Source organism: Anas acuta, chromosome W, assembly GCF_963932015.1.
Source record: "Anas acuta chromosome W, bAnaAcu1.1, whole genome shotgun sequence".
Classification (NCBI taxonomy): domain Eukaryota; kingdom Metazoa; phylum Chordata; class Aves; order Anseriformes; family Anatidae; genus Anas; species Anas acuta.
Window position 1 is genome coordinate 27,253,407 of NC_089016.1, and position 18,859 is coordinate 27,272,265.

At 48.5% G+C, this 18,859-nt stretch overlaps 2 protein-coding genes across 2 annotated transcripts in view; one reads left to right on the forward strand and one right to left on the reverse strand.

Moving 5' to 3' along the window:
- Positions 1 to 14,337, reverse strand: part of LOC137846794 (transitional endoplasmic reticulum ATPase-like) — a 36,773-nt gene extending 22,436 nt beyond the window's left edge. The window contains exons 1-3 of the mRNA XM_068664905.1: positions 14,167 to 14,337; positions 7,487 to 7,595; positions 6,918 to 7,090 (exon numbers count right to left, since the gene is read on the reverse strand). Coding sequence (XP_068521006.1) covers positions 6,918 to 7,090; positions 7,487 to 7,595; positions 14,167 to 14,183 — 299 coding nt within the window. The 5' untranslated portion in view covers positions 14,184 to 14,337. The remainder of the gene's footprint in view (positions 1 to 6,917; positions 7,091 to 7,486; positions 7,596 to 14,166) is intronic.
- The window catches only part of LOC137846711 (uncharacterized), a 420,446-nt gene that overhangs the window by 102,443 nt on the left and 299,144 nt on the right, over positions 1 to 18,859 (forward strand). The window lies entirely within an intron of this gene.

An 18,859-nucleotide genomic window follows, 5' to 3' on the forward strand; every position in this document is an offset into this window, starting at 1 on the left:
ACTGCTTACCAGCGAGGGGCAGTTGTGTGCGTGGGTCCGCTTCTCTCAGCTGGAGCTTCTCTCCAGCTCCAGTGCACCTATTTCCAGCGACTTTCTGTACGAGCTTCTCTGAGCAGTTTGCTGAGTTTGGCCGAACCTATCTTCATGAGATCAATGTGCCTGTTCCCGTCCTGGTCTCCATTCTGCTAGCCTGTTCCTTTTCATTCCTTCTTTCTGCTTCTTTATTGATGACATAACTTCATCACATCGTGTTGCCTTTCTTTTTTTTTCTTTTTTTTTTTTTTTTTTTTATCTTGAGGGCAGGCTCCCCTCTTATACCCTTCTCTCCACAGCAGTTCTTTTCAAAACAACTTTTCATTGGTCAGACAACTTTGAATGTAACAACAACAGCAAACACCCAGCAACTTCCATGCCTTAATGGCTGGAGAACAAGAAACCGGAGACTGCATGGAGTCTCCTGAATCACCCTTCTTTGTTCCCTCTAAACTCTTTTATATTCCTGATGGCCTCATCCTTAAGAGTCTAATGTTATCTCAACCATGGGGCTTGCCGACCCCCATGGCCACACTCCCAAATCTCCCCCTTCTTTATTAATATCAACCATTTTCTCGACACGAATTACCACTCCATATATAACACTAATTTTTGTTTCAACAAGGAGTTACTGCTGAACCAACTGTAAGGGAAAGTGAGCTTGGGGTAACTGTTTTCCTTCATCTCTCTCTTCTAACTTACTACAAGGAATAGAGCCCCCTGCTGCTGATAACCCTGATTCAGAGCAAGGCTCTCAAAGTACTAATCAGTGGTAATTGACTTGCAGCCAGGCATCTGTCAATCCCACTTTGTGGAGGCTGACAGTTAGGTTAAAGTCCTAAGGCCCTTTCCCACTTTTTAAATAAACACTACAGCCATGATTTTACAGGGTAGACAAACAACCTACCACAGAAATAGATGAGTATCAGGTTGCAACTGAGTGGCAGAAAGCTCAAATGTGCTTCACCTGCTAAGAAAAGCCTACAGTGAACTGCAACTGAAAATACTACTTTTCGTATGCTGCTTTGTGAGAGACTCTTAACAGATTCATTTACCACATGCTTTACATAGAGGATACAGCAAAAGGGCAAAGAAAAAGACCAACTGTCCCAGAAGGAAAACAGTTTACAGACCACAAGCAGGAAGTAATTAATGTATGAATCTGTATTTTGGCAGAGACCAGGCCACAGAAGGTAAGACAATAAGTAATCAAAGATAAGCAAGAAAAACTTATGAGGGCAAGAGGTGTCAAAGTTCTCTGACCCTTGCAACAAAGCTAAGAATCTGTAATGCATCTGGAGGGCTGAGAACCACTATAGACACAGTCCCAGCAGAAGAGGCGAGGGCAGAGGCTCAATTGTCACACTAGAAAAGACTCCAACAGCAGCCCCTATCAGTTTAAGTTAAGAATTCACCTTTACTCACAGGGACTGGGTCAAAGCACTGCTCTGTTCCAACTGTTTAAAACTTGCATTTTCTAGTGATAGGGAGATGGGTGGTACAGCCTCACCCCTCTCCTCTACAAAGTTTGCATGAAACATATTTTACATTTACAGATTATTCCAGGTATCATTCCAAGAAGAAAAATGCCAGAAACTAGGTTCCAGTTTTCCCAGAACACGTAGGAGATTCCAGATTAGGAAGATGCTCAGGAGGAGGAGCTGTCAGTCTTCCCATACCCAAGCCTGCAAATTAGCATTTTTGTATTTCAGAAGCGCTAAGGCAGTTTCCCTCTACTGCTACCATAGAATGGAAACTGTTTTCTGTAACCCATGATGTATTCTACATGATGTGTACTTCAAGTGTTGCACAACAAAATTCCTGCAACACTTTTAAAACATTCCTAATTCTAAAATTACTTTTATAACAAAAACTAAAATATACATAACCTGACTATAAACTTCCTTTGGGGATTTTTAATCTTGGTATTTGACTGCTTCATGTTTTTGTCGTTCATTCCTAGCAAGTTTCAAATTCTGTATGCCACAGGACAGCTTGTTGCTTGAGCTAGATACTGTGAGATCAATTATAATTGATCTCTTGCCGAGGTGATTGGCTCCGGGGCAGATGCGTTCTGCAGCAGAGTGGGGGATCGGGACAGGCAGGGCTTTTATTCAGCATCGAAGCCACTCAAAGCAGCCGAGGGAGCCGCCAGGACCTGGCAGCCCTCCCGAGGGAGGCTGATGAGGCATAGGTGCAGCCAGCAGCGCCCCCTCCCCAGCCGTTCAAAAGCTGCCTCTAGGGAGTGCGAGTGACCAGGGCGGGCAAACAGGGCATGCGCGCGGCACAGTGAGGGCCCCTCACCGCTCTCTTGCAGCAGTCTTTCCCATCCGTACTTGTAACCTGCTTGCAAGGAACCTGGCCATGATATCAAGCAGGCAGAAAGCCATGACCTCCACATCTCTTGCGGCCTCTCCAGCCACAGTCACTGATGTGACTACTCAGATGGAGGGCTCGGGAAAACACACCGCCATCCAGGTCTTGGGCTGCAGGGTGTGCCTGAGTCTCCTGTTGGTATCTGACAGCAGCAGCGAGGGGTATGCCTGTGGGAGGTGTGCCCAAGTTGAAGAGCTGCTCAGCCAGGTAGTGGAGCTTCGGGAGGAGGTGAGCAGGCTCAGGAGCATCAGGGAGTCAGAGCGGAAAACTGACTGGTGGAGGTGTACTCTACCATCTCTGAGACAGACTCAGGAGCCTGCCGCAGCACAGGTGCCTCCTGCTACGCAGAAGACAAAAGTTCCCTCATCCCACCAGGCAGTAAGAGGGGACCTAGGCCATGGGGGGAATGGAGGCAGGTTCCTGTTCGGGGTGGTAGGCGAGCCCTGTCCCTGCCCACCTCACCTTCCCATCTACCCTTATATAACAGGTACGAGGCTCTAGAACACCATAGTCAGAACAATGATGTAGACAAAAGCCCATCCCAGTTGGAGAGGGTGCCTAAGGCAAGGCAACCTACCCCCTGCATTGCTACATCGTCTGTCAAGAAAGGCAGAAGGGTTATTGTCATGGGGGACTCCCTTTTGAAAGGGACAGAGGGCCCAATATGCCGACCAGACCCAACCCACAGGGAAGTCTGTTGTCTCCCCTGGGCTTGGGTGAGAGACTTCGCTAAGAAAGTCAAGCACCTGGTACGGCCCACCGACTACTGCCCGCTACTGGTCTTTCAGGCTGGTAATGACAAGGTAGGAACGAGAAGTCCGAGAGCGATCAAAAGTGACTTTAGGGCTTTGGGGCGACTACTTAAAGGATCAGGGGCACAGGTTGTGTTTGCCTCTGTCCTTCCGATAGGGGGGATTGATGCTGACAAGCAGGCTCACCACAATAACACGTGGCTTTGGGACTGGTGCAACCGGCAGAACTTCAGGTTTTTTGATCATGGGAAGGTCTACGTGACGCCAGGCCTGCTGTCACCAGATGGGATGCGCCTCTCTCAGAGAGGGGTAAGGATTTTGACTCAGGAGCTGGCAGGGCTGATAGATAGGGCTTTAAACTAGAGTCGAAGGCGGAAGGGGATAAAACCAGGCATGCCAGTAATGAGCTAAGGGATGGTGCGCTAGAATCAGAGGGACTGTGTGCCAGAGGAGTCCTTCGGTTGGCTCCACAAGGTGCTGTGCGTAGGGAAGTGCATTTGAAGTGCTTCTACACAAATGCTCACAGTATGAGGAATAAAATGGATGAGCTAGAAGTCTTGGCCCAGTTCCACAGCTATGACATCAACGGCATAAGCAAAACTTGGTGGGATGAGTCCTGTGGCTGGTGTGCTGCAGTAGATGGTTACAGGCTCCTCAGGAGGGACAGGCAGGGTAGGCGAGGTGACGGGGTGATGATGTATGTGAAGCATGGGCTGGACTGTGTGGAACTTCAAGTTGGGGATGGCAAAGTTGAGAGCCTCTGGGTAAGGATTAAGGGATGAACAAATAAAGGGGATGTCGTAGTGGGAGTCTCTTACTGACCACATGGCCAGGACAATGCCGATGAATTATTCTTTGCAGAACTAAGAGATGCATCGAGATCAACTCCCCTTGTCCTTATGGGGGACTTCAACTTGCCAGACATCAACTAGGATCACCACACGGCCGACATAAGCAAGTCCAGGAGGTTCATAAAGCACCTAGATGATAACTTCTTAGTGCAGGTGCTAATAGAGTGCCAACTAGGAAAGGTGCCCTCCTAGGTCTGCTGCTGGAAAACAGAGAGGGTCTTGTGGGAGACATGGCAATTGGTGGCCGTCTCGGTCATAGTGACCATGAAGTGGTTGAGTTTAGAATTTATGGCGACAGAAGGAAAACTGCCACCAAAACTTCAGCCCTGGATATGGGGAAAGCAGACTTCAGGCTGCTCAGGGAACTAGTCAGCAAGGTCCCCTGGGAAGCTGCTTTTGAAGGCATTGGTGTCCATCAAGGCTCATCAGTCTTTAAGCACTGCCTCCTAAAAGCACAAGATCAGGCAACTCCAAAATATCAGAAGTCAGGCAGGCGGGGCAGAAGGCTGGCCTGGCTGACCAGGGATCTTCTACTGGAGCTTAGGCGAAAAAAGAAAGTGTACGGCTGCTGGAAGGAGGGTCAGGCAACAAGGAAGGAATACAGGGATGCTGTTCGTGTTTGTAGGGAGAAAATTAGTGGGGCCAAAGCCCAACTAGAGTTGAAGCTGGCCATTTCTGCGGGAGACAATAAGTTCAATAAGTTTTTTTTTAAAATATGTGAACAGAAAAAGGAGGACCAAAGAAAACATAGGTCCACTACTTGATGGGGAAGGTCTCCTCACAGACAATGCCATAGGCAAAGCAGAGACATTTAATGCCTTCTTCGCCTCTGTCTTCAACACTGGTGATGGGCTTGGGGACCCTGGGTGCCCTGAGCGGGAGGACCATGACGGTGGGAATGACAAACTCCCAACCGACCCTGAACATGTGCGGGATTTGCTGCTCCACCTGGATCCATGCAAGTCCATGGGTCCGGATGGGATTCATCCCAGGGTGCTTAAAGAGCAGGCTGATGTCATTGCGGGACCTCTCTCCATTATTTTTCAATGACCTTGGGAATCTGGAGGGGTCCCAGTAGACTGGAAGCTGGCAAATGTTGTGCCGATTTTCAAGAAGGGTAAGAAAGAAGACCCTAGCAATTACAGGCCTGTCAGTCTCACGTCAGTGCCTGGTAAAATTATGGAGAAGATGATTCTTGAAGTTATTGAAGCGCACCTGGGGGACAAAGCAGTCATTGGTCCCAGCCAGCATGGGTTTGTGAAGGGTAGGTCCTGCCTAACTAACCTGATTTCCTTTTATGATAAGATCACCCATCTAGTTGACCAAGGGAAACCAGCTGATGTGATCTTTTTGGACTTCAGCAAAGCTTTTGACATGGTTTCCCATAGGATCCTACTGGACAAAATGTCCAGCGTACAACTTAACAAAAACATCATACGATGGGTGAGCAATTGGCAGGGCTCAAAGGGTTGTGGTAAATGGGGCCACATCTGGCTGGCAGATGGTCACTAGTGGGGTCCCCCAAGGCTCCATTTTAGGGCCAGTCCTCTTCAATGTTTTTATAAATGATTTGGATGTAGGACTAGAAGGTGTCCTGAGCAAATTTGCTGACGACACCAAACTTGGAGGAGTTGTGGACTCGGATGAGGGTGGAAAGGCCTTGCAGAGAGATCTGGACAGATTGGAGAGCTGGGCGATCATAAAACGCATGAAGTTTAGCAAGAGCAAGTACCGGGTCCTGCACTTGGGACGGGGCAACCCTGGCTATACGTACAGACTGGGTGACGAGACGCTGGAGAGCAGCCCCACAGAGAGGGATCTGGGGGTTGTGGTTGACAGGAAGATGAATATGAGCCAGCAGTGTGCCCTGGCAGCCAGGAGGGCCAACCGTGTCCTGGGGTGCATCAAGCACGGCATCGCTAGTAGGTCAAGGGAGGTGATTGTCCCGCTCTACTCTGCGCTGGTGCGGCCTCACCTCGAGTACTGTGTGCAGTTCTGGGCACCACAGTACGAAAAGGATGTAAAACTGTTGGAAAGCGTCCAGAGGAAGGCGATGAAGATGGTGAAGGGCCTAGAGGGGAAGACGTATGAGGAGCGGCTGAGGTCACTGGGCCTGTTCAGCCTGGAGAAGAGGAGGCTGAGGGGAGACCTCATCGCGGTCTACAACTTCCTCCCGAGTGGGAGAGGCAGGTGACCTATTCTCCATAAATACCAGTGATAGGACCCTCGGAAATGGTGTCAAGCTGAGGCAGGGGAAGTTTAGGCTTGACATCAGGAAGAGGTTCTTCACTGGGAGGGTGGTTGCACACTGGAACAGGCTCCCCAGGGAAGTAGTCACTGCAGCAAGCCTGTCTGCATTTAAGAAGCGTTTGGACTGTGCACTTAGGCACATGGTCTAAACTTTTGGGTAGACCTGTGCGGTGCCAGGAGTTGGACTTGATGATCCTTATGGGTCCCTTCCAACTTGGGATATTCTATGATTCTATAATATTGCTTAATGCTTTCCCCTGTTAATGGCATAGAAAATAGAAATTTAGGCAAGAAAAACTTGTGAATTCATCTGACAATGTAAAGTTGGGAAGAAAACTGACAGCAGTGGAATATTTAAACTATTAAATTTGATGACAGGACCTGGGCCCATGAAAGTGCTGAAGAGACTTCAAGAATTTTTAGCATCATTCTTTAGTATTAACCCCAATATGTACACAGCCAGAAACACACAGAAGTTAACTGAGATCCCTGATGTAAGCTGTGCACTTGAAAATGTTTCTGAGGTTGCCTCTGGAAGATGTAAGAATACTTCCTGCAGATCCTGTCTCTGCTACTGACTGAATGAATTCAGGGCCAGCGCACAAGTTATTTGGACAACTCAGGGACATGCAACAGTCAGCAAAGCAGTCCCCACCTGATCACATCACCCAGGCGCACTCTCAGGTTGTTGCGAACAACCCTGTTCATGCGAATCTTCTCATCTGAGCAGGTATCATCTGACAGAACAATGCAGACTGCTTCTCTCCTCTTCTTTCCTTTTAGCAGAACAGTATCTCCTCTGAACAGTTGCAATTCATCCATTTTTGCCTGCAAACAGGAACAACATTAGAGCATGCTTTTGAAAAACAAGAATTCAAGCTTGTGAAGGAGAGTTACTTGACTTTGGAGAATTACACGTTGGAAGACATGAACTAAATCCACAAAGACACAGGATCCCACTACCCTGGTCGTGAGCTAATCCTGAAGCCAGACTAAGGGCTTAAGCTTCACAGAACCATAAAAGTTCAGCATATTTAAAACATTCAAAATATGTTTTAGCATAGAAGAGCGCTCAAAAACAAGACAACCCGCCTCCCTCACCTGTAACAGCTGCAGCTTCTTATACAAATAGATTCATATAGCAAAGTTAAATTTCAAGTTAATATACAGCAACAGCTTGCATATTACCCAGATTAAATGCTTTGATTTTCACTGATGACGCACCTGGGACAGCGACACAACACTGTTGTCTTCATTGATGGCTTCATCAACAATTAACCGATTGGGCCTGTTCTTCTGCTTCAGAATAGCAGTTGATAAGTCTTCCCCAGTTCTATAGCAGATGAAAACAGAAGTTATGAGTCTAAGCAATACCACTCCTCCCTCTCCAGCTACCCCCCTGCTTTGGTCTCCATTAACTATAGGTTTTTGTTGTCACATCTTTTAAAAACCATACTTGTTTGTAAGAAAAACGAGAATATTCTTTCTAGGTACCACTCCAGGTGTTCAAACCAGAATGCTTTCTGTGAGTAAATATTAACTACCTTACCAGCCTCAAATGAAAATAGCTGTGAAGCCATCTGTGAAAAGAAGTGGTCAGTGAGATGTTGCTGACTGTAAGATGTTTTGCCTAAAAGAATTAGTCAGACTCATCTGCAATCACATGTAACCACTGCAACTGAAACAAAAGTTTAAGTCTATTTGGTGACAAATCCCAGATAAATAGGGGAATTAAAGCACAATGTTGCAGCTCCCCTGACAAGAAGAGCTGTAAGAGTTTAACCTGTCAAGGGCTATTAGTTAAACCCAGCAGAAACATCCAAGTGCTCATTAAAAATGTGATTTTATATTATATATATATATATCTTGAGAGAGAGAGAGATTATTTTTTTTTTTAAGGATATAAGCATCTTTCTGCAACATCTTCATAGGAGTCACTGCAGCTCTAGCCCACTATACCACAAGAATTATGACAGATAATTCGTTTGTCTTGACAAAAGTCAAGCAAAGCAAACAGCAAGGAAAGGGAAGAAAGGCAGATTAAATCACTTCCTTCAAAATCTAATACAGCAAATTATTCACTTCATAAAGAAAAATAAAACATGAATTTGAACCAAGAAGATCTTGGAAGTTGTACATTAGCCAATCAAAACAGCAAGAGACCATTGGAACTTCCCTTGATAGGCATCTGACTACTTTTTCAAAGTAGTCCAGAAATGCCATAAGTCATAACAGAAAGTGATGCAGACTTGTGCTTGACCTAAACAAGACAAAACAAACAAACAAAGAATACCTGTCTTTATCCTAAGCAAGTGCGGTGGTTCTGCTTGAGTGGGCAGCCAAGCTCCACCACAGCCGCTCTCTCACTCCCCCTCCTCAAAGAGGAACGGGGAGAAAGTACGATGAAAAGGGCTCAGAGGTTGAGATAAGGACGAGAAGATCACGCAGTAATTATTGTAATGGGCAAAACAGACTCAGCATAAGGAGATAGTAAGATTTATTGCTCATTACTAACAACCTAGAGAAGTGAGAAACAAAGGAAAGAAACCAAAAGCACCTTCCCCCCCATCCACCCTCTTCCACCTCCTCCCCCCGAGCGGCGCAGGGGAATGGGGGTTATGGTCAGTCTACAGCACTTCTTCTCTGCCGCTCCTTCTCGGTCACTCTCGTCCCCTGTGCTGTGGGGTCCCACCCACGGGATGCAGTCCTTGACGAACTGATCCGGTGTGGGCTTCCCACAGGCAGCAGCTCTTCCAGAACTGCTCCAGATATGGGTCCGTACCACGGGGTCCATCCCTCAGGAGAAAACTGCTCCAACCTGGCTCCCCCACGGGCAGCAGCTCCTGCCAGGTCACCTGCTCCTGCGTGGTCTCCTCTCCACGGGCTACAGGTCCGGCCCGGAATCTGCTCCGGCAGGGGTCTTCCACAGGCGGCAGCCTCCATCGGTGCAGGTCTACCTGCTCCACCGTGGTCTCCTCCACGGGCTACAGCATGGAACCCCGCTCCACCGTGGTACTCCGTGGGCTGCAGGGGGACATCCTGCTTCACCATGGTCCTCACCACAGGCCGCAGGGGACTTCTGCTCCGGCGCCTGGAGCACCTCTCCCCCTCCTTCTACACTGACCTTGGTGCAGTTCCTCACTCCCTTCACTCTCCCAGCTGCTGTGTGGCGCAGCATTTTTTTCCCTGTCTTAAATATGCTCTCACAGAGGCTCAAACAACATCGCTTATTGGCTCGGCTCTGGTCAGCAGTGGGGCCCTTACCAAACATGGGGCAGCTTCTAGATCCTTCTCACAGAAACCACCCCTATGGCCCCCTGGTACCAAAACCTTGCCAAGTAAACCCACTACAGCAAGCACCAGCAGAGAGCAGGAAGCTCTGAGGACAGCCGTGTTGGCTGCACGCTCTGTTTAGCTCTTTGAGAGACAAAATGACCAGAAGAAATCAAACCCTGAATGGAAGTGGCAGAGCAAGCAGCTACACAGCATGAACACAGCATGTTGCAGCAGAGCTTTGCTTAGTGTGTTCACTGCATCTTTAGAGGTATATCATAGGTGTGACATACCTCCAGCATGACATTACCTGAGGTACTTCTAATACCCTTGAGACAGACTGTGCAGTATTGATTCCTCTCTCTGAAGCTTCAAAAAAACAGGGGAACAATACAAGCCTATGAGAGCAGCCAGCTTGTTTCCAAAAGGTTTAAAAGCTTTGCATAAGCTCTAGTAGCATAAGAAACATATTGCAAATGAGGGCAGCATTATTTTAAGCAAACGAAACAAGGAGTTGTAAAACATGTCTTTCCAGGACTGCCAACACTGGCCAAGTTGCCTTTTTTCACTGTCTTCATTAAGAGTGCAATAGGTAAGAAATTAACATCTTCAATGAGCATGAAGTGTTACAGATCCACTCGCAAGATCTAAAGAGAGAGAAGGAAGTCTGCTGTACACATCCAGGAAGAAGCTCACAAATTCCATCTTCAAGCTAAAACATGGTCCTAGGAGAGTCCTAAAAGGGCTTGGATTTCCAGGAAAAACTAACAGAGCACTAAGAAAACTAAAACAAATAAACTGTCAGGTCAGATAGCATCTTGTAGTTAAAACAGCAGGCAGAAATAACAAACTATTTGTAAGGACCTTGCATCAGCTCCTGGACGCTGGAAATTAATTTAGCAAGTGCATTTAAAAACTTGAACAAGGGGACACTAGCAAGCAACAATACTTGTATTTAGTTCAAAGGCTGAATTAAATTCATACCCCTCCACACATGAGATGTGGATCCAAAGAGCTTCTGATAAGAAACCATTGCCAAGAGTTTGGCTGCATAAACTGACACTGAAAGTGAGTAGCTCTCCCTCAGGACACAGAATTGGAGGGGGGGGAAAAAAAGTTCAGCAATCTTCCAGTACACAGAAAGAGGTACATTTAGTTCTGCTGAACATGAAAACAAAATTTTAGTACTGAAGAACTGAATCTGCAGTTCCCTAAGTAAGAAGTAAGGGCTGGATTAATGCTATCTGTACATTACTGCACTTAAATCCATCGAAAACCTTGGAGGCATTAAGAAAGGAATAAAGGTATCCAGGAAACAGCACACATATCTAAATGCTTGGGATCAGCTTCAGTTTTCTGACCCAAGAATCGTGCAGACAAAGAACCAAAGCTGTTAAGAAATTACATGGCAGCTACACAGGCAAGTGATGTTGTTTCTCCTACAGACAAGTGTAAGGACTTTGATAGAGTCTTCCTGGAGCAGCTGAGAACATTACCATCACCATTTGCCCTTGTTGCATCTCTCCTGGGCATTCCTCACGTGATAACTGAAATGACAGAGCAAAATATGTGCCCCTCAACCACACTCAGACAACATCTATACAGCAGGGAAGAAGAGTCTGAATTAAAAATACTAACCTAGAAAGCCTAAAGCACAGGTTGTGATCCTCTGGTAAACTTCAGTGAGGGGCCAAGACAGTGTGAGAAACTAAGTTGTGTTTTTGCAGTAGAGAACTAATTTTCTGTATTCCAAGGTAGTTGCGTAGTCATAACAGGGAGAAATGCTAAGTAGATAAGTGGACAATAGCTCCAAATAATAAGGAGGAAGCTTGAGAAAAACAGGATGAGCAGTATGCGAACAGTAAAACAAAGATCACAAGTTCTCAAAAGCATAAGAAAGGAGAAATTAAAGGGTTGAAGAAAAAAATTGTACACATATGGTATAGAGGAGTATTGAGTGGCTTGTGAACCTGTAGTACTCAGCCAATGAGGAAACAGGGGAGGTGATCAGGTGTCGGGTAATAGGGAATAAAAGGTTATGATTTGTTTACTAAAATGCGCTCCTAATTGGCAGGACACCCGCCATTGCAATCGCGAATAAAATAGCTTCACAGAAGTTCCTGTCTGAAGAAAATTATTTCCTCACAGCAGACAGCTAACCTAAGTAATTTTTAAAGCTCCCCAATGAGTTTTCTGTCAGAGAAACTGCAGCTTCTTTAGATCACCCTCCCCAACTCCTCCCTTGTGTCAGCTCCCTCACACACTTTTCTTCTTCCTCACTTTTTTCATTGACTCAACAAAGAGACAAGCTGAACACAAAACATAGCTTTGGAGTTGTTTGGGGATTAAAAGGAAATTCAAAACTTGTCCCTAGACAGAGGGCTGGAGTGAGGACATAATCCCCTTCACAGCAAATGGGCAAACTTGTACATAAAGCACAAGACATGAGTAAAATTGAAGCAAACATGTACTAGCCCTAAAGCTCCCCAAAAAGGGGTTCCCAGGTCTCATCCTTAGTCCCCTTTTCTTTCAGCAAAGCAGCCCAACAGACCCATTTAATACTGGGAAAGGGAGGGGGCCACTTTAACAACTTTTAATATTTCAATGCCTTTTTGTGTCAGAGCACCCCTTGTTCAGCACATGGTAATGCCCAAAGGCTACATGTTACAGCAGACTATATGAAGAGAGAGCAGAAGATAATTACTGATGAGCAATTCTTCTGAAAACAAGCACTAATCTCCAAAAATCCACACGAACTAGGGAACTACAATGTTCCTGCAAGTCCGTGGTAAATATATAGTGGAAAAGTCACTGACTCAAATCGATTCCAGCTTCAGCAATAAAAGTGAACACAATCACACCTTCTGGAGGCCGGTGGGCCTTTTAAATCAATGTCCTCATGAACCTTCTTTTGAGACAAACCCATCAGTAATTTCTTACAATCCTGACCCTGGAGCATCCATGTTACAGACTGAACTGCCTTCCCCAGGTAGGTATTATAAATCCATAATGCATTTTATCCGTTAAAGCAAATGGCTGACATTTCTGATGACTGCGGCCACATACTGGAACAGCACAGAGAAACCAAGCAGTGAGTTCATCCCCAAGCTTGAGATGCCAAGTTCCTAAATGCTGTGCCAGGCAGGTACGCACATAATAACAAGAATCTCTTCAGAAACAACGCTCTGGTGGCTCTTGCAATGAGACAGGGAACAAGATAAAGGATGGTGATTCCTAGGTCTTAGACAGCACAATTGTACATTAATGACCCAAAGATAAGGGAATAGAAGACTGTAGGAGTAGACAATGGAACCAGCAAGAACTGGCTTGACTGCTGAAGTCTGTCAAAGACAGGAAGGGTCAGGAATTTAGAAGGCTTCTGGCCTTTATCAAAAGACCACCAGAGTACGCCATAGGACCACCCAAGTACTCCATGGGAATAGGGGCGGGAACCTACATTGATGATTCTTCGGAGACCTGATGAATATGCAAGAGACTTACAGGAAATGAAATGAATATGCATTTGTCCCACTAATATAAGCACACTGCCAGTAACCCTTGGTGGGTAGGTGTGTGTGTGTATGCGTGTGTGTGTGTGTTAGACACAATCCTACACACACACCAGGCGCCGTAATAAAGAATATCTGATTAATAACTTTGGTTATTGAGTTTTCACTGCATCAGCAGTGCTAAAGCTCAGCTCAGCAAGATGGTTGCCAACAACACCGCACCCAAAATTGCAGCTAAGATACAACTCTTGTCCAGTTGCAGAGTAACTTCTGTTGATTCCTACGTGGTGGTGACAACTTTGCAGAAGTGGACCTTCTTTTAAAGGCACAGTTCAGCTCAGCCAGCTGCAAAATGGGATTTTTAGCCTATCACTTCCATCAGAAGCTCTACCACGGTCACTGAATTCTTAGCATGTCTTGGTAGGACCAAGCAGGTCTGAACTTCAGGAGTTGCAAAAGAAAAGGACAACATAAACAACAGGCACTAAGGGGATGAGGGGTGCCTCTGGGAGGGTAAGCAGGTCATTGAGGCATTGCCAGATTTGTGAAATTCTCTTCAGGTGCTATTTTTAACACTTCTCTGAGCCCAACGCACGTGGGACAGGAGTGGGGTGACTGCTGTCACTCAGCTCAGTGCTGAGGAGCATGAAAGCCGATCTCGGGCCTGGAAGCAAAGCCAGGCCAAGGGGAAGGAGCCGCCAGCATGGGGCACCCCGCCTCGGCCCGGCCACAATATGTCTGCCTCCCCAACGCCTGATCCCTCACCGGCCAGTGGGCCAAGGCCGCGCCGGACCAAGTGGCCCCGGGCCTGGGGGAAGGCCCCAGCCTCAGCACCCCCCCCCGAGTGACTCGACACTTCCCGGCTGGAGGGGGGGAGGAAGGCGCGCGCGGGAGCCCCCTGCGGGCACACGCCCGGCCGGGAGCACGCGGGGAGCGGCCCCTCCCTCTCCCACCCAGTCCCACCTCCTCGGGGCCTGCATGACACAGCGGGATCGGGCAGCGGGGTCCCGCTGCCGGGCCCCTCCGGCCGGGCACGACGACATCACCGAGCCCCGGAGGGGAAGAGAGGGGAGGGGGAGGCTGAGCCCGTCACCTCAGGCCTAGGCCGCGGCCCGCACTTACTCGGATCCCGAGGCCATGACGCTGAGGGGGAAGGGGCGAGGGGGTCCTCGAAGCGGGGCAGCGGCGGGCGGAGACTACCGCGGCGGCGGCGAGTGGCGGCGGTTCTCAGAGCGCTCGGCGCTGCCTTAGACTCAGAGCCGACTCATCGGAAGGGAGAGCTCCGCCCCGCGCCGCCTTGCCCGCCTAGCAACAGCGCGCGTTGGCCAATCGGAAATTCCGCCCGAGGGAGGCTCAGCCAATGGGAAAGGGGAAAAAAAAAAAGGGCGCTCGTCTCCTCTGCCCCGCCCCTCTCCTTTTTCCCCTCCCAATCGACACGAGCCAAGCGCGACGGCCGTCAGTCAATCGTAGTGCTTCCACTTTCATGGCTGATCCACCTGGCAACGCGAGCCGGGCGGCCAATGGTAAAAATCCACCAATAGGAAAATAGAGGTGGAAGACCCGTCCCGTCAACGACCAATAGAAGGCGCGGGAGGCGGCTGACTAACAGCTCGGGCAGCGGCACTGGTGTGCAGAGCGCGCCCGGGCTCCCCAACAGGGAGGGGCTAAGTCGGGTCCAGCCCTTCGCTTGGCCCCACAGGCAGCTTTAGAGTAGGTTTTCCCCCATTTTAAGGTTTTGGGGGGGTTCTGTGGAGGGTGAGCTCCCTCCAGTTGCCTCAGAGAATACCAGGTACTGCTGACACTTGTTGCTGGCTAGCCCCCCACCAGCCACGCCCTTGGTTTCCTGCAGGTGCTTATGAATAAGTTAATTACCTGGTGCTCTAGGTGCAGAGGAGTTGGACCCCACTGAATTTAAGGTCTTCCAAGAGCGCAGTTTCACCCTGCAGTGTAGTCTGCGTCAAGGCCATATTCTTGCCTCATCAGCACTGACCTAGTTATTGAGGCGATACGTTTGGGGCTTCTTCCTGTTGGACACCAAAGAGTTGTTTTCAACCCTTTATTTGGGCTTGTGGGAGACAAGACTCACCCAAGACTTAGCACGGACAGGGGACCTTTCTGAGCTCAAAACGAGCTGCATGAAGGACATGGTGAGAGCTTCTTCCCCCCTGCTTGCAGATGTAAAAAGGTGCAGCATTTGGGGCCAGGACCCCCAGGGACACACAGGTCTCAGCCCTGCTGCTTTCCCTGGTCAGTGCACCACCATGTAATTCAGACCTCAGAGCCCAAACTTCTTTTCTAGGCTCCAAGCCACAGTGACTGAAAAAAGACAACATACACAGCACAGATGAGACCAGTGATCTGACAACCCTTTGCTTTTTGAGGCTGTCTGGCTCCACCACCAGCTCCCTGGAGCAGGGAGTGATGGTGATGAGCTGATACCAGTTTCAAAGGAACAAGGGTATCTCCACGCCGGGCCATAGCCCATGGCAGTATCGAGGCCATGGTCTTCATTGCAAATGTTCACTCTGAATTGCTGGAGGAAAGGAGGCACAAAAAACTTGCATAAAAGCTTCAGATCTATTCAGTTTATTAGAAAAGGGAATCTGTTCTGTTTCCATCTTTTGGGAAATCCAGCTTTACCCAAGAGCGGTTTTGAGTCCTTAAAGGCCTGATGTCATCCTGGTGCAGGGAGAGTCCAGCAGGTGGTGATGAGGACACTGGCTGGGTTAGCTGAAGGGATCTTGGCTCATGCTCCTGAGGTAAACCTGTATGCTTCTAGCAAGAGATTCCCTCTGCATGAAGGCTGCCTGCTTCACACATGAAACCAGGTACAAAGGGAAGGGCATGAAAAAGAAGGGTGTTGCAGTAATAAGGTCTGTGGCATTCTCTTGGTCCTACTACTAGGAAGTTCACCCCTCCTGACGGAAGACAAGGGGAGAAGCTCCTCTGACACATTCAAGCTGCAGGTAAAAGCCAGCAGGAGCTGAGCTAAACCGTCCCCAGTTTAAAGCACAGGCTGCACTGCTGAAGTTCTCGTCTGTGGCCATTTGACATCCCAAATGCCCTTTCCTGTCCTTCCTGCTGCCCATCTTCCCCCATGGGCCTCTCCAAGTGCTTCCACCAGTGAGCAGCAGCCTCCTGCTTTTGGTTCAGCTTCCACAGGGCTTGCATCAGGTAAGAGCCAGCAGCTGGGTCACCTACAAGACATGTTGGAGGAGGAGAGGTGGTGTGACAGAGGAGGACTTTCCCAGCTGTACCACAGGCTCTAATCAGCCCCAGGGCTGGCAGCCAGGACAGAATCCAAGGCAGATGACATCAGCCCTGCAGTACAGGCAGCCACTCCTCTGCTTGGGCTGGGGTTTTCCTTGCAAGAAGGTCTGCAGTCCCAGTGCAAGGCTCCGGGAGGGAACCCTGGTCAAGACTGGAACCAGCAGGTTTGGCAGACCCTGCCAAAACTCACATCCCTACTCCCTACAGCATTGCAGTGCCACTGGAGCACTGAGCAGAAGCGGCTGGTCCGGGTGCCCACAGGTCACCCCTGTAGCAGCACATTCCATGCCTTAGCTGTGCCCAAGATTTTCGACTTTCAAACTGTCTCAGGGTACTGGTTGTGGGCAGGGTTCTGATGCATTCATCCAGCAATAGTTTTGGTCTGTTTCTCTAGCAGTAAGCTGATCAGGCTCCAGAGGAGCACCTCAAGTACCTAACACTGCTAGTAGCTCTACATTAGTCCTTGGTATTTAAATAAACATGACATAAATCATGAGATCTTCCTGCTAGAGATAGCAAAGCAGTCCGGGGGAAAAAAAAGTGAGAATCCCTTCTGTTCCTCCCCCCAAAAAAGCCTCTCACCTGGTGAGACCTGCAAGCTGCACTGGAAATCCAGCAAGGCCTCCTTGTGCTTCCTCAGCTCCAGGAACTGCGTATCTCGCCCAGTGAGAAAAAGCAACCTGATCTTCTGGAGAACCTCCGCTTCTGGCAGGAGGTTCCCTGTCATGGAAAAAAAAATGCACACACCTGTGGACAGCACCCTCCAGACATTGCCCCCACATCTTATGTTAGTGGTAAAACAGGCCACACGTTTACTTGGGCTGTTCATCTGCCAGCTCCCTGGCTCCACAAACATCCCATGACAGACCTCAGCTTCAGGCTGCCAGGATCGAAGAGGCAAGGAGGCAGCAGAGGGAACTAGCAAAGAACACCAAGAGCTCAGTACATTATATGCTTACAGCTTAACAACAACCTCAGCAGGCAGCAACCTGGCCTTTAGCTGCTTATTTGCAAAAACTGGTGCAAATCTATCCCCTACAATCCCATATTGAGAAGCTTTCCAGTTCAAAACCACTTAATTGTCACCTAGCAGGGAAGGAGGCAGAGCTGAGGGCAAACCCTGCCCCAACCCAACCAGCCCGTCCCTTCAGAGGCCCAACATGGCAGAGCTCAGCACACTAGGACAAGTGCCTCCTGCCAGAGGTGACAGTGGGACCGCAGCCCCACTCCTTTCCCCACCACTGCCAAGCACACAGCTGTGGACAGCCTCAGCTGTCAGTTTAGCACCAGGCCCACAAAGTGGGAATCACAAGAGCTCACTGAGACATCTGCAGGTGGGAGGACAGATGAACTTCAGTGCCATGCCTGGGCTGGGAAGTCAGCTGTGTTATAAATGAAGACTCAACTCAATCTGAATTTAGTAATATTTATAAAAGGAAAATTTGTAAAAGGCATAAAAGGCAAGTAAACAGCGCTGGGTGTGCGGGGAGTCTACACTGCACGAACACACACACACAAACATCAAACATTCTAAATATACAGAACATTGCTTTTACAAACTAAACCTGAGTATGCCTATACATACATACAATCAGGAAAGGTAACAAACAATCCTTTAAGTTCCATGACTTAACCGTCTCCATTTTCCATTCCTTTTGAACAATATGTCTCGCTTTAAGTTGTCAAGCAACTCAGTCTTCAGGCCTTACATATCCCGTTCTTCCTGGATCGAAGAAAAGCCTATCCATCTCTTTTTCAAGGCCAATAGGCCTGGGTTAAAAGGCACATTAAGGTCACCAGGGGGCGTAACAGCAAAAGCCTTCGATGGCTGTAGCAGCAGAGGGGCTGATGATGTAGCAGTCGGATCAGTAAAGGAGCCCGCAGCTCCCTCACTGTCTGGCAAACCACACGCTTCTGACTGTGGTCCCACAGGGCTCTTTAAGGCCTCAGAGACTGCTCGCCAGGTGCCGAGCAATCTCACTGCAACCTTGTCATTTTTAGTTGCAGAGTCCCACACCTTGACATCAATTTGGTCCCATGTTTCAGGATCATAAACTGTCCGATTGTTAATAAGGAGAATAACTGTAAGGTTACCAGGACAGTCTTTGTTCCTAAGGACGTATGATTCCCCATAATGCGCAAATGCTTACCAGCGAGGGGCAGTTGTGTGCGCAGGTCCGCTTCTCTCAGCTGGAGCTTCTCTCCAGTTCCGGTGCGCCCATTTCCAGCGACTTTCTGTACGAGCTTCTCTGAGCGGTTTGCTGAGTTTGGCCAAACTTCTGTTGATTCCTACGTGGTGGTGACAACTTTGCAGAAGTGGACCTTCTTTTAAAGGCACAGTTCAGCTCAGCCAGCTGCAAAATGGGATTTTTAGCCTATCACTTCCATCAGAAGCTCTACACGGTCACAGCGGCGGGTGGAGACTACCGCGGCGGCGGCGAGTGGCGGCTTGCTGAGTTTGGCCAAACCTGTCTTCATGAGGCAATGAATGTGCCTGTTCCCATCCTGGTCCCTGTTCTGCTAGCCTGTCCCTATTCATTCCTTC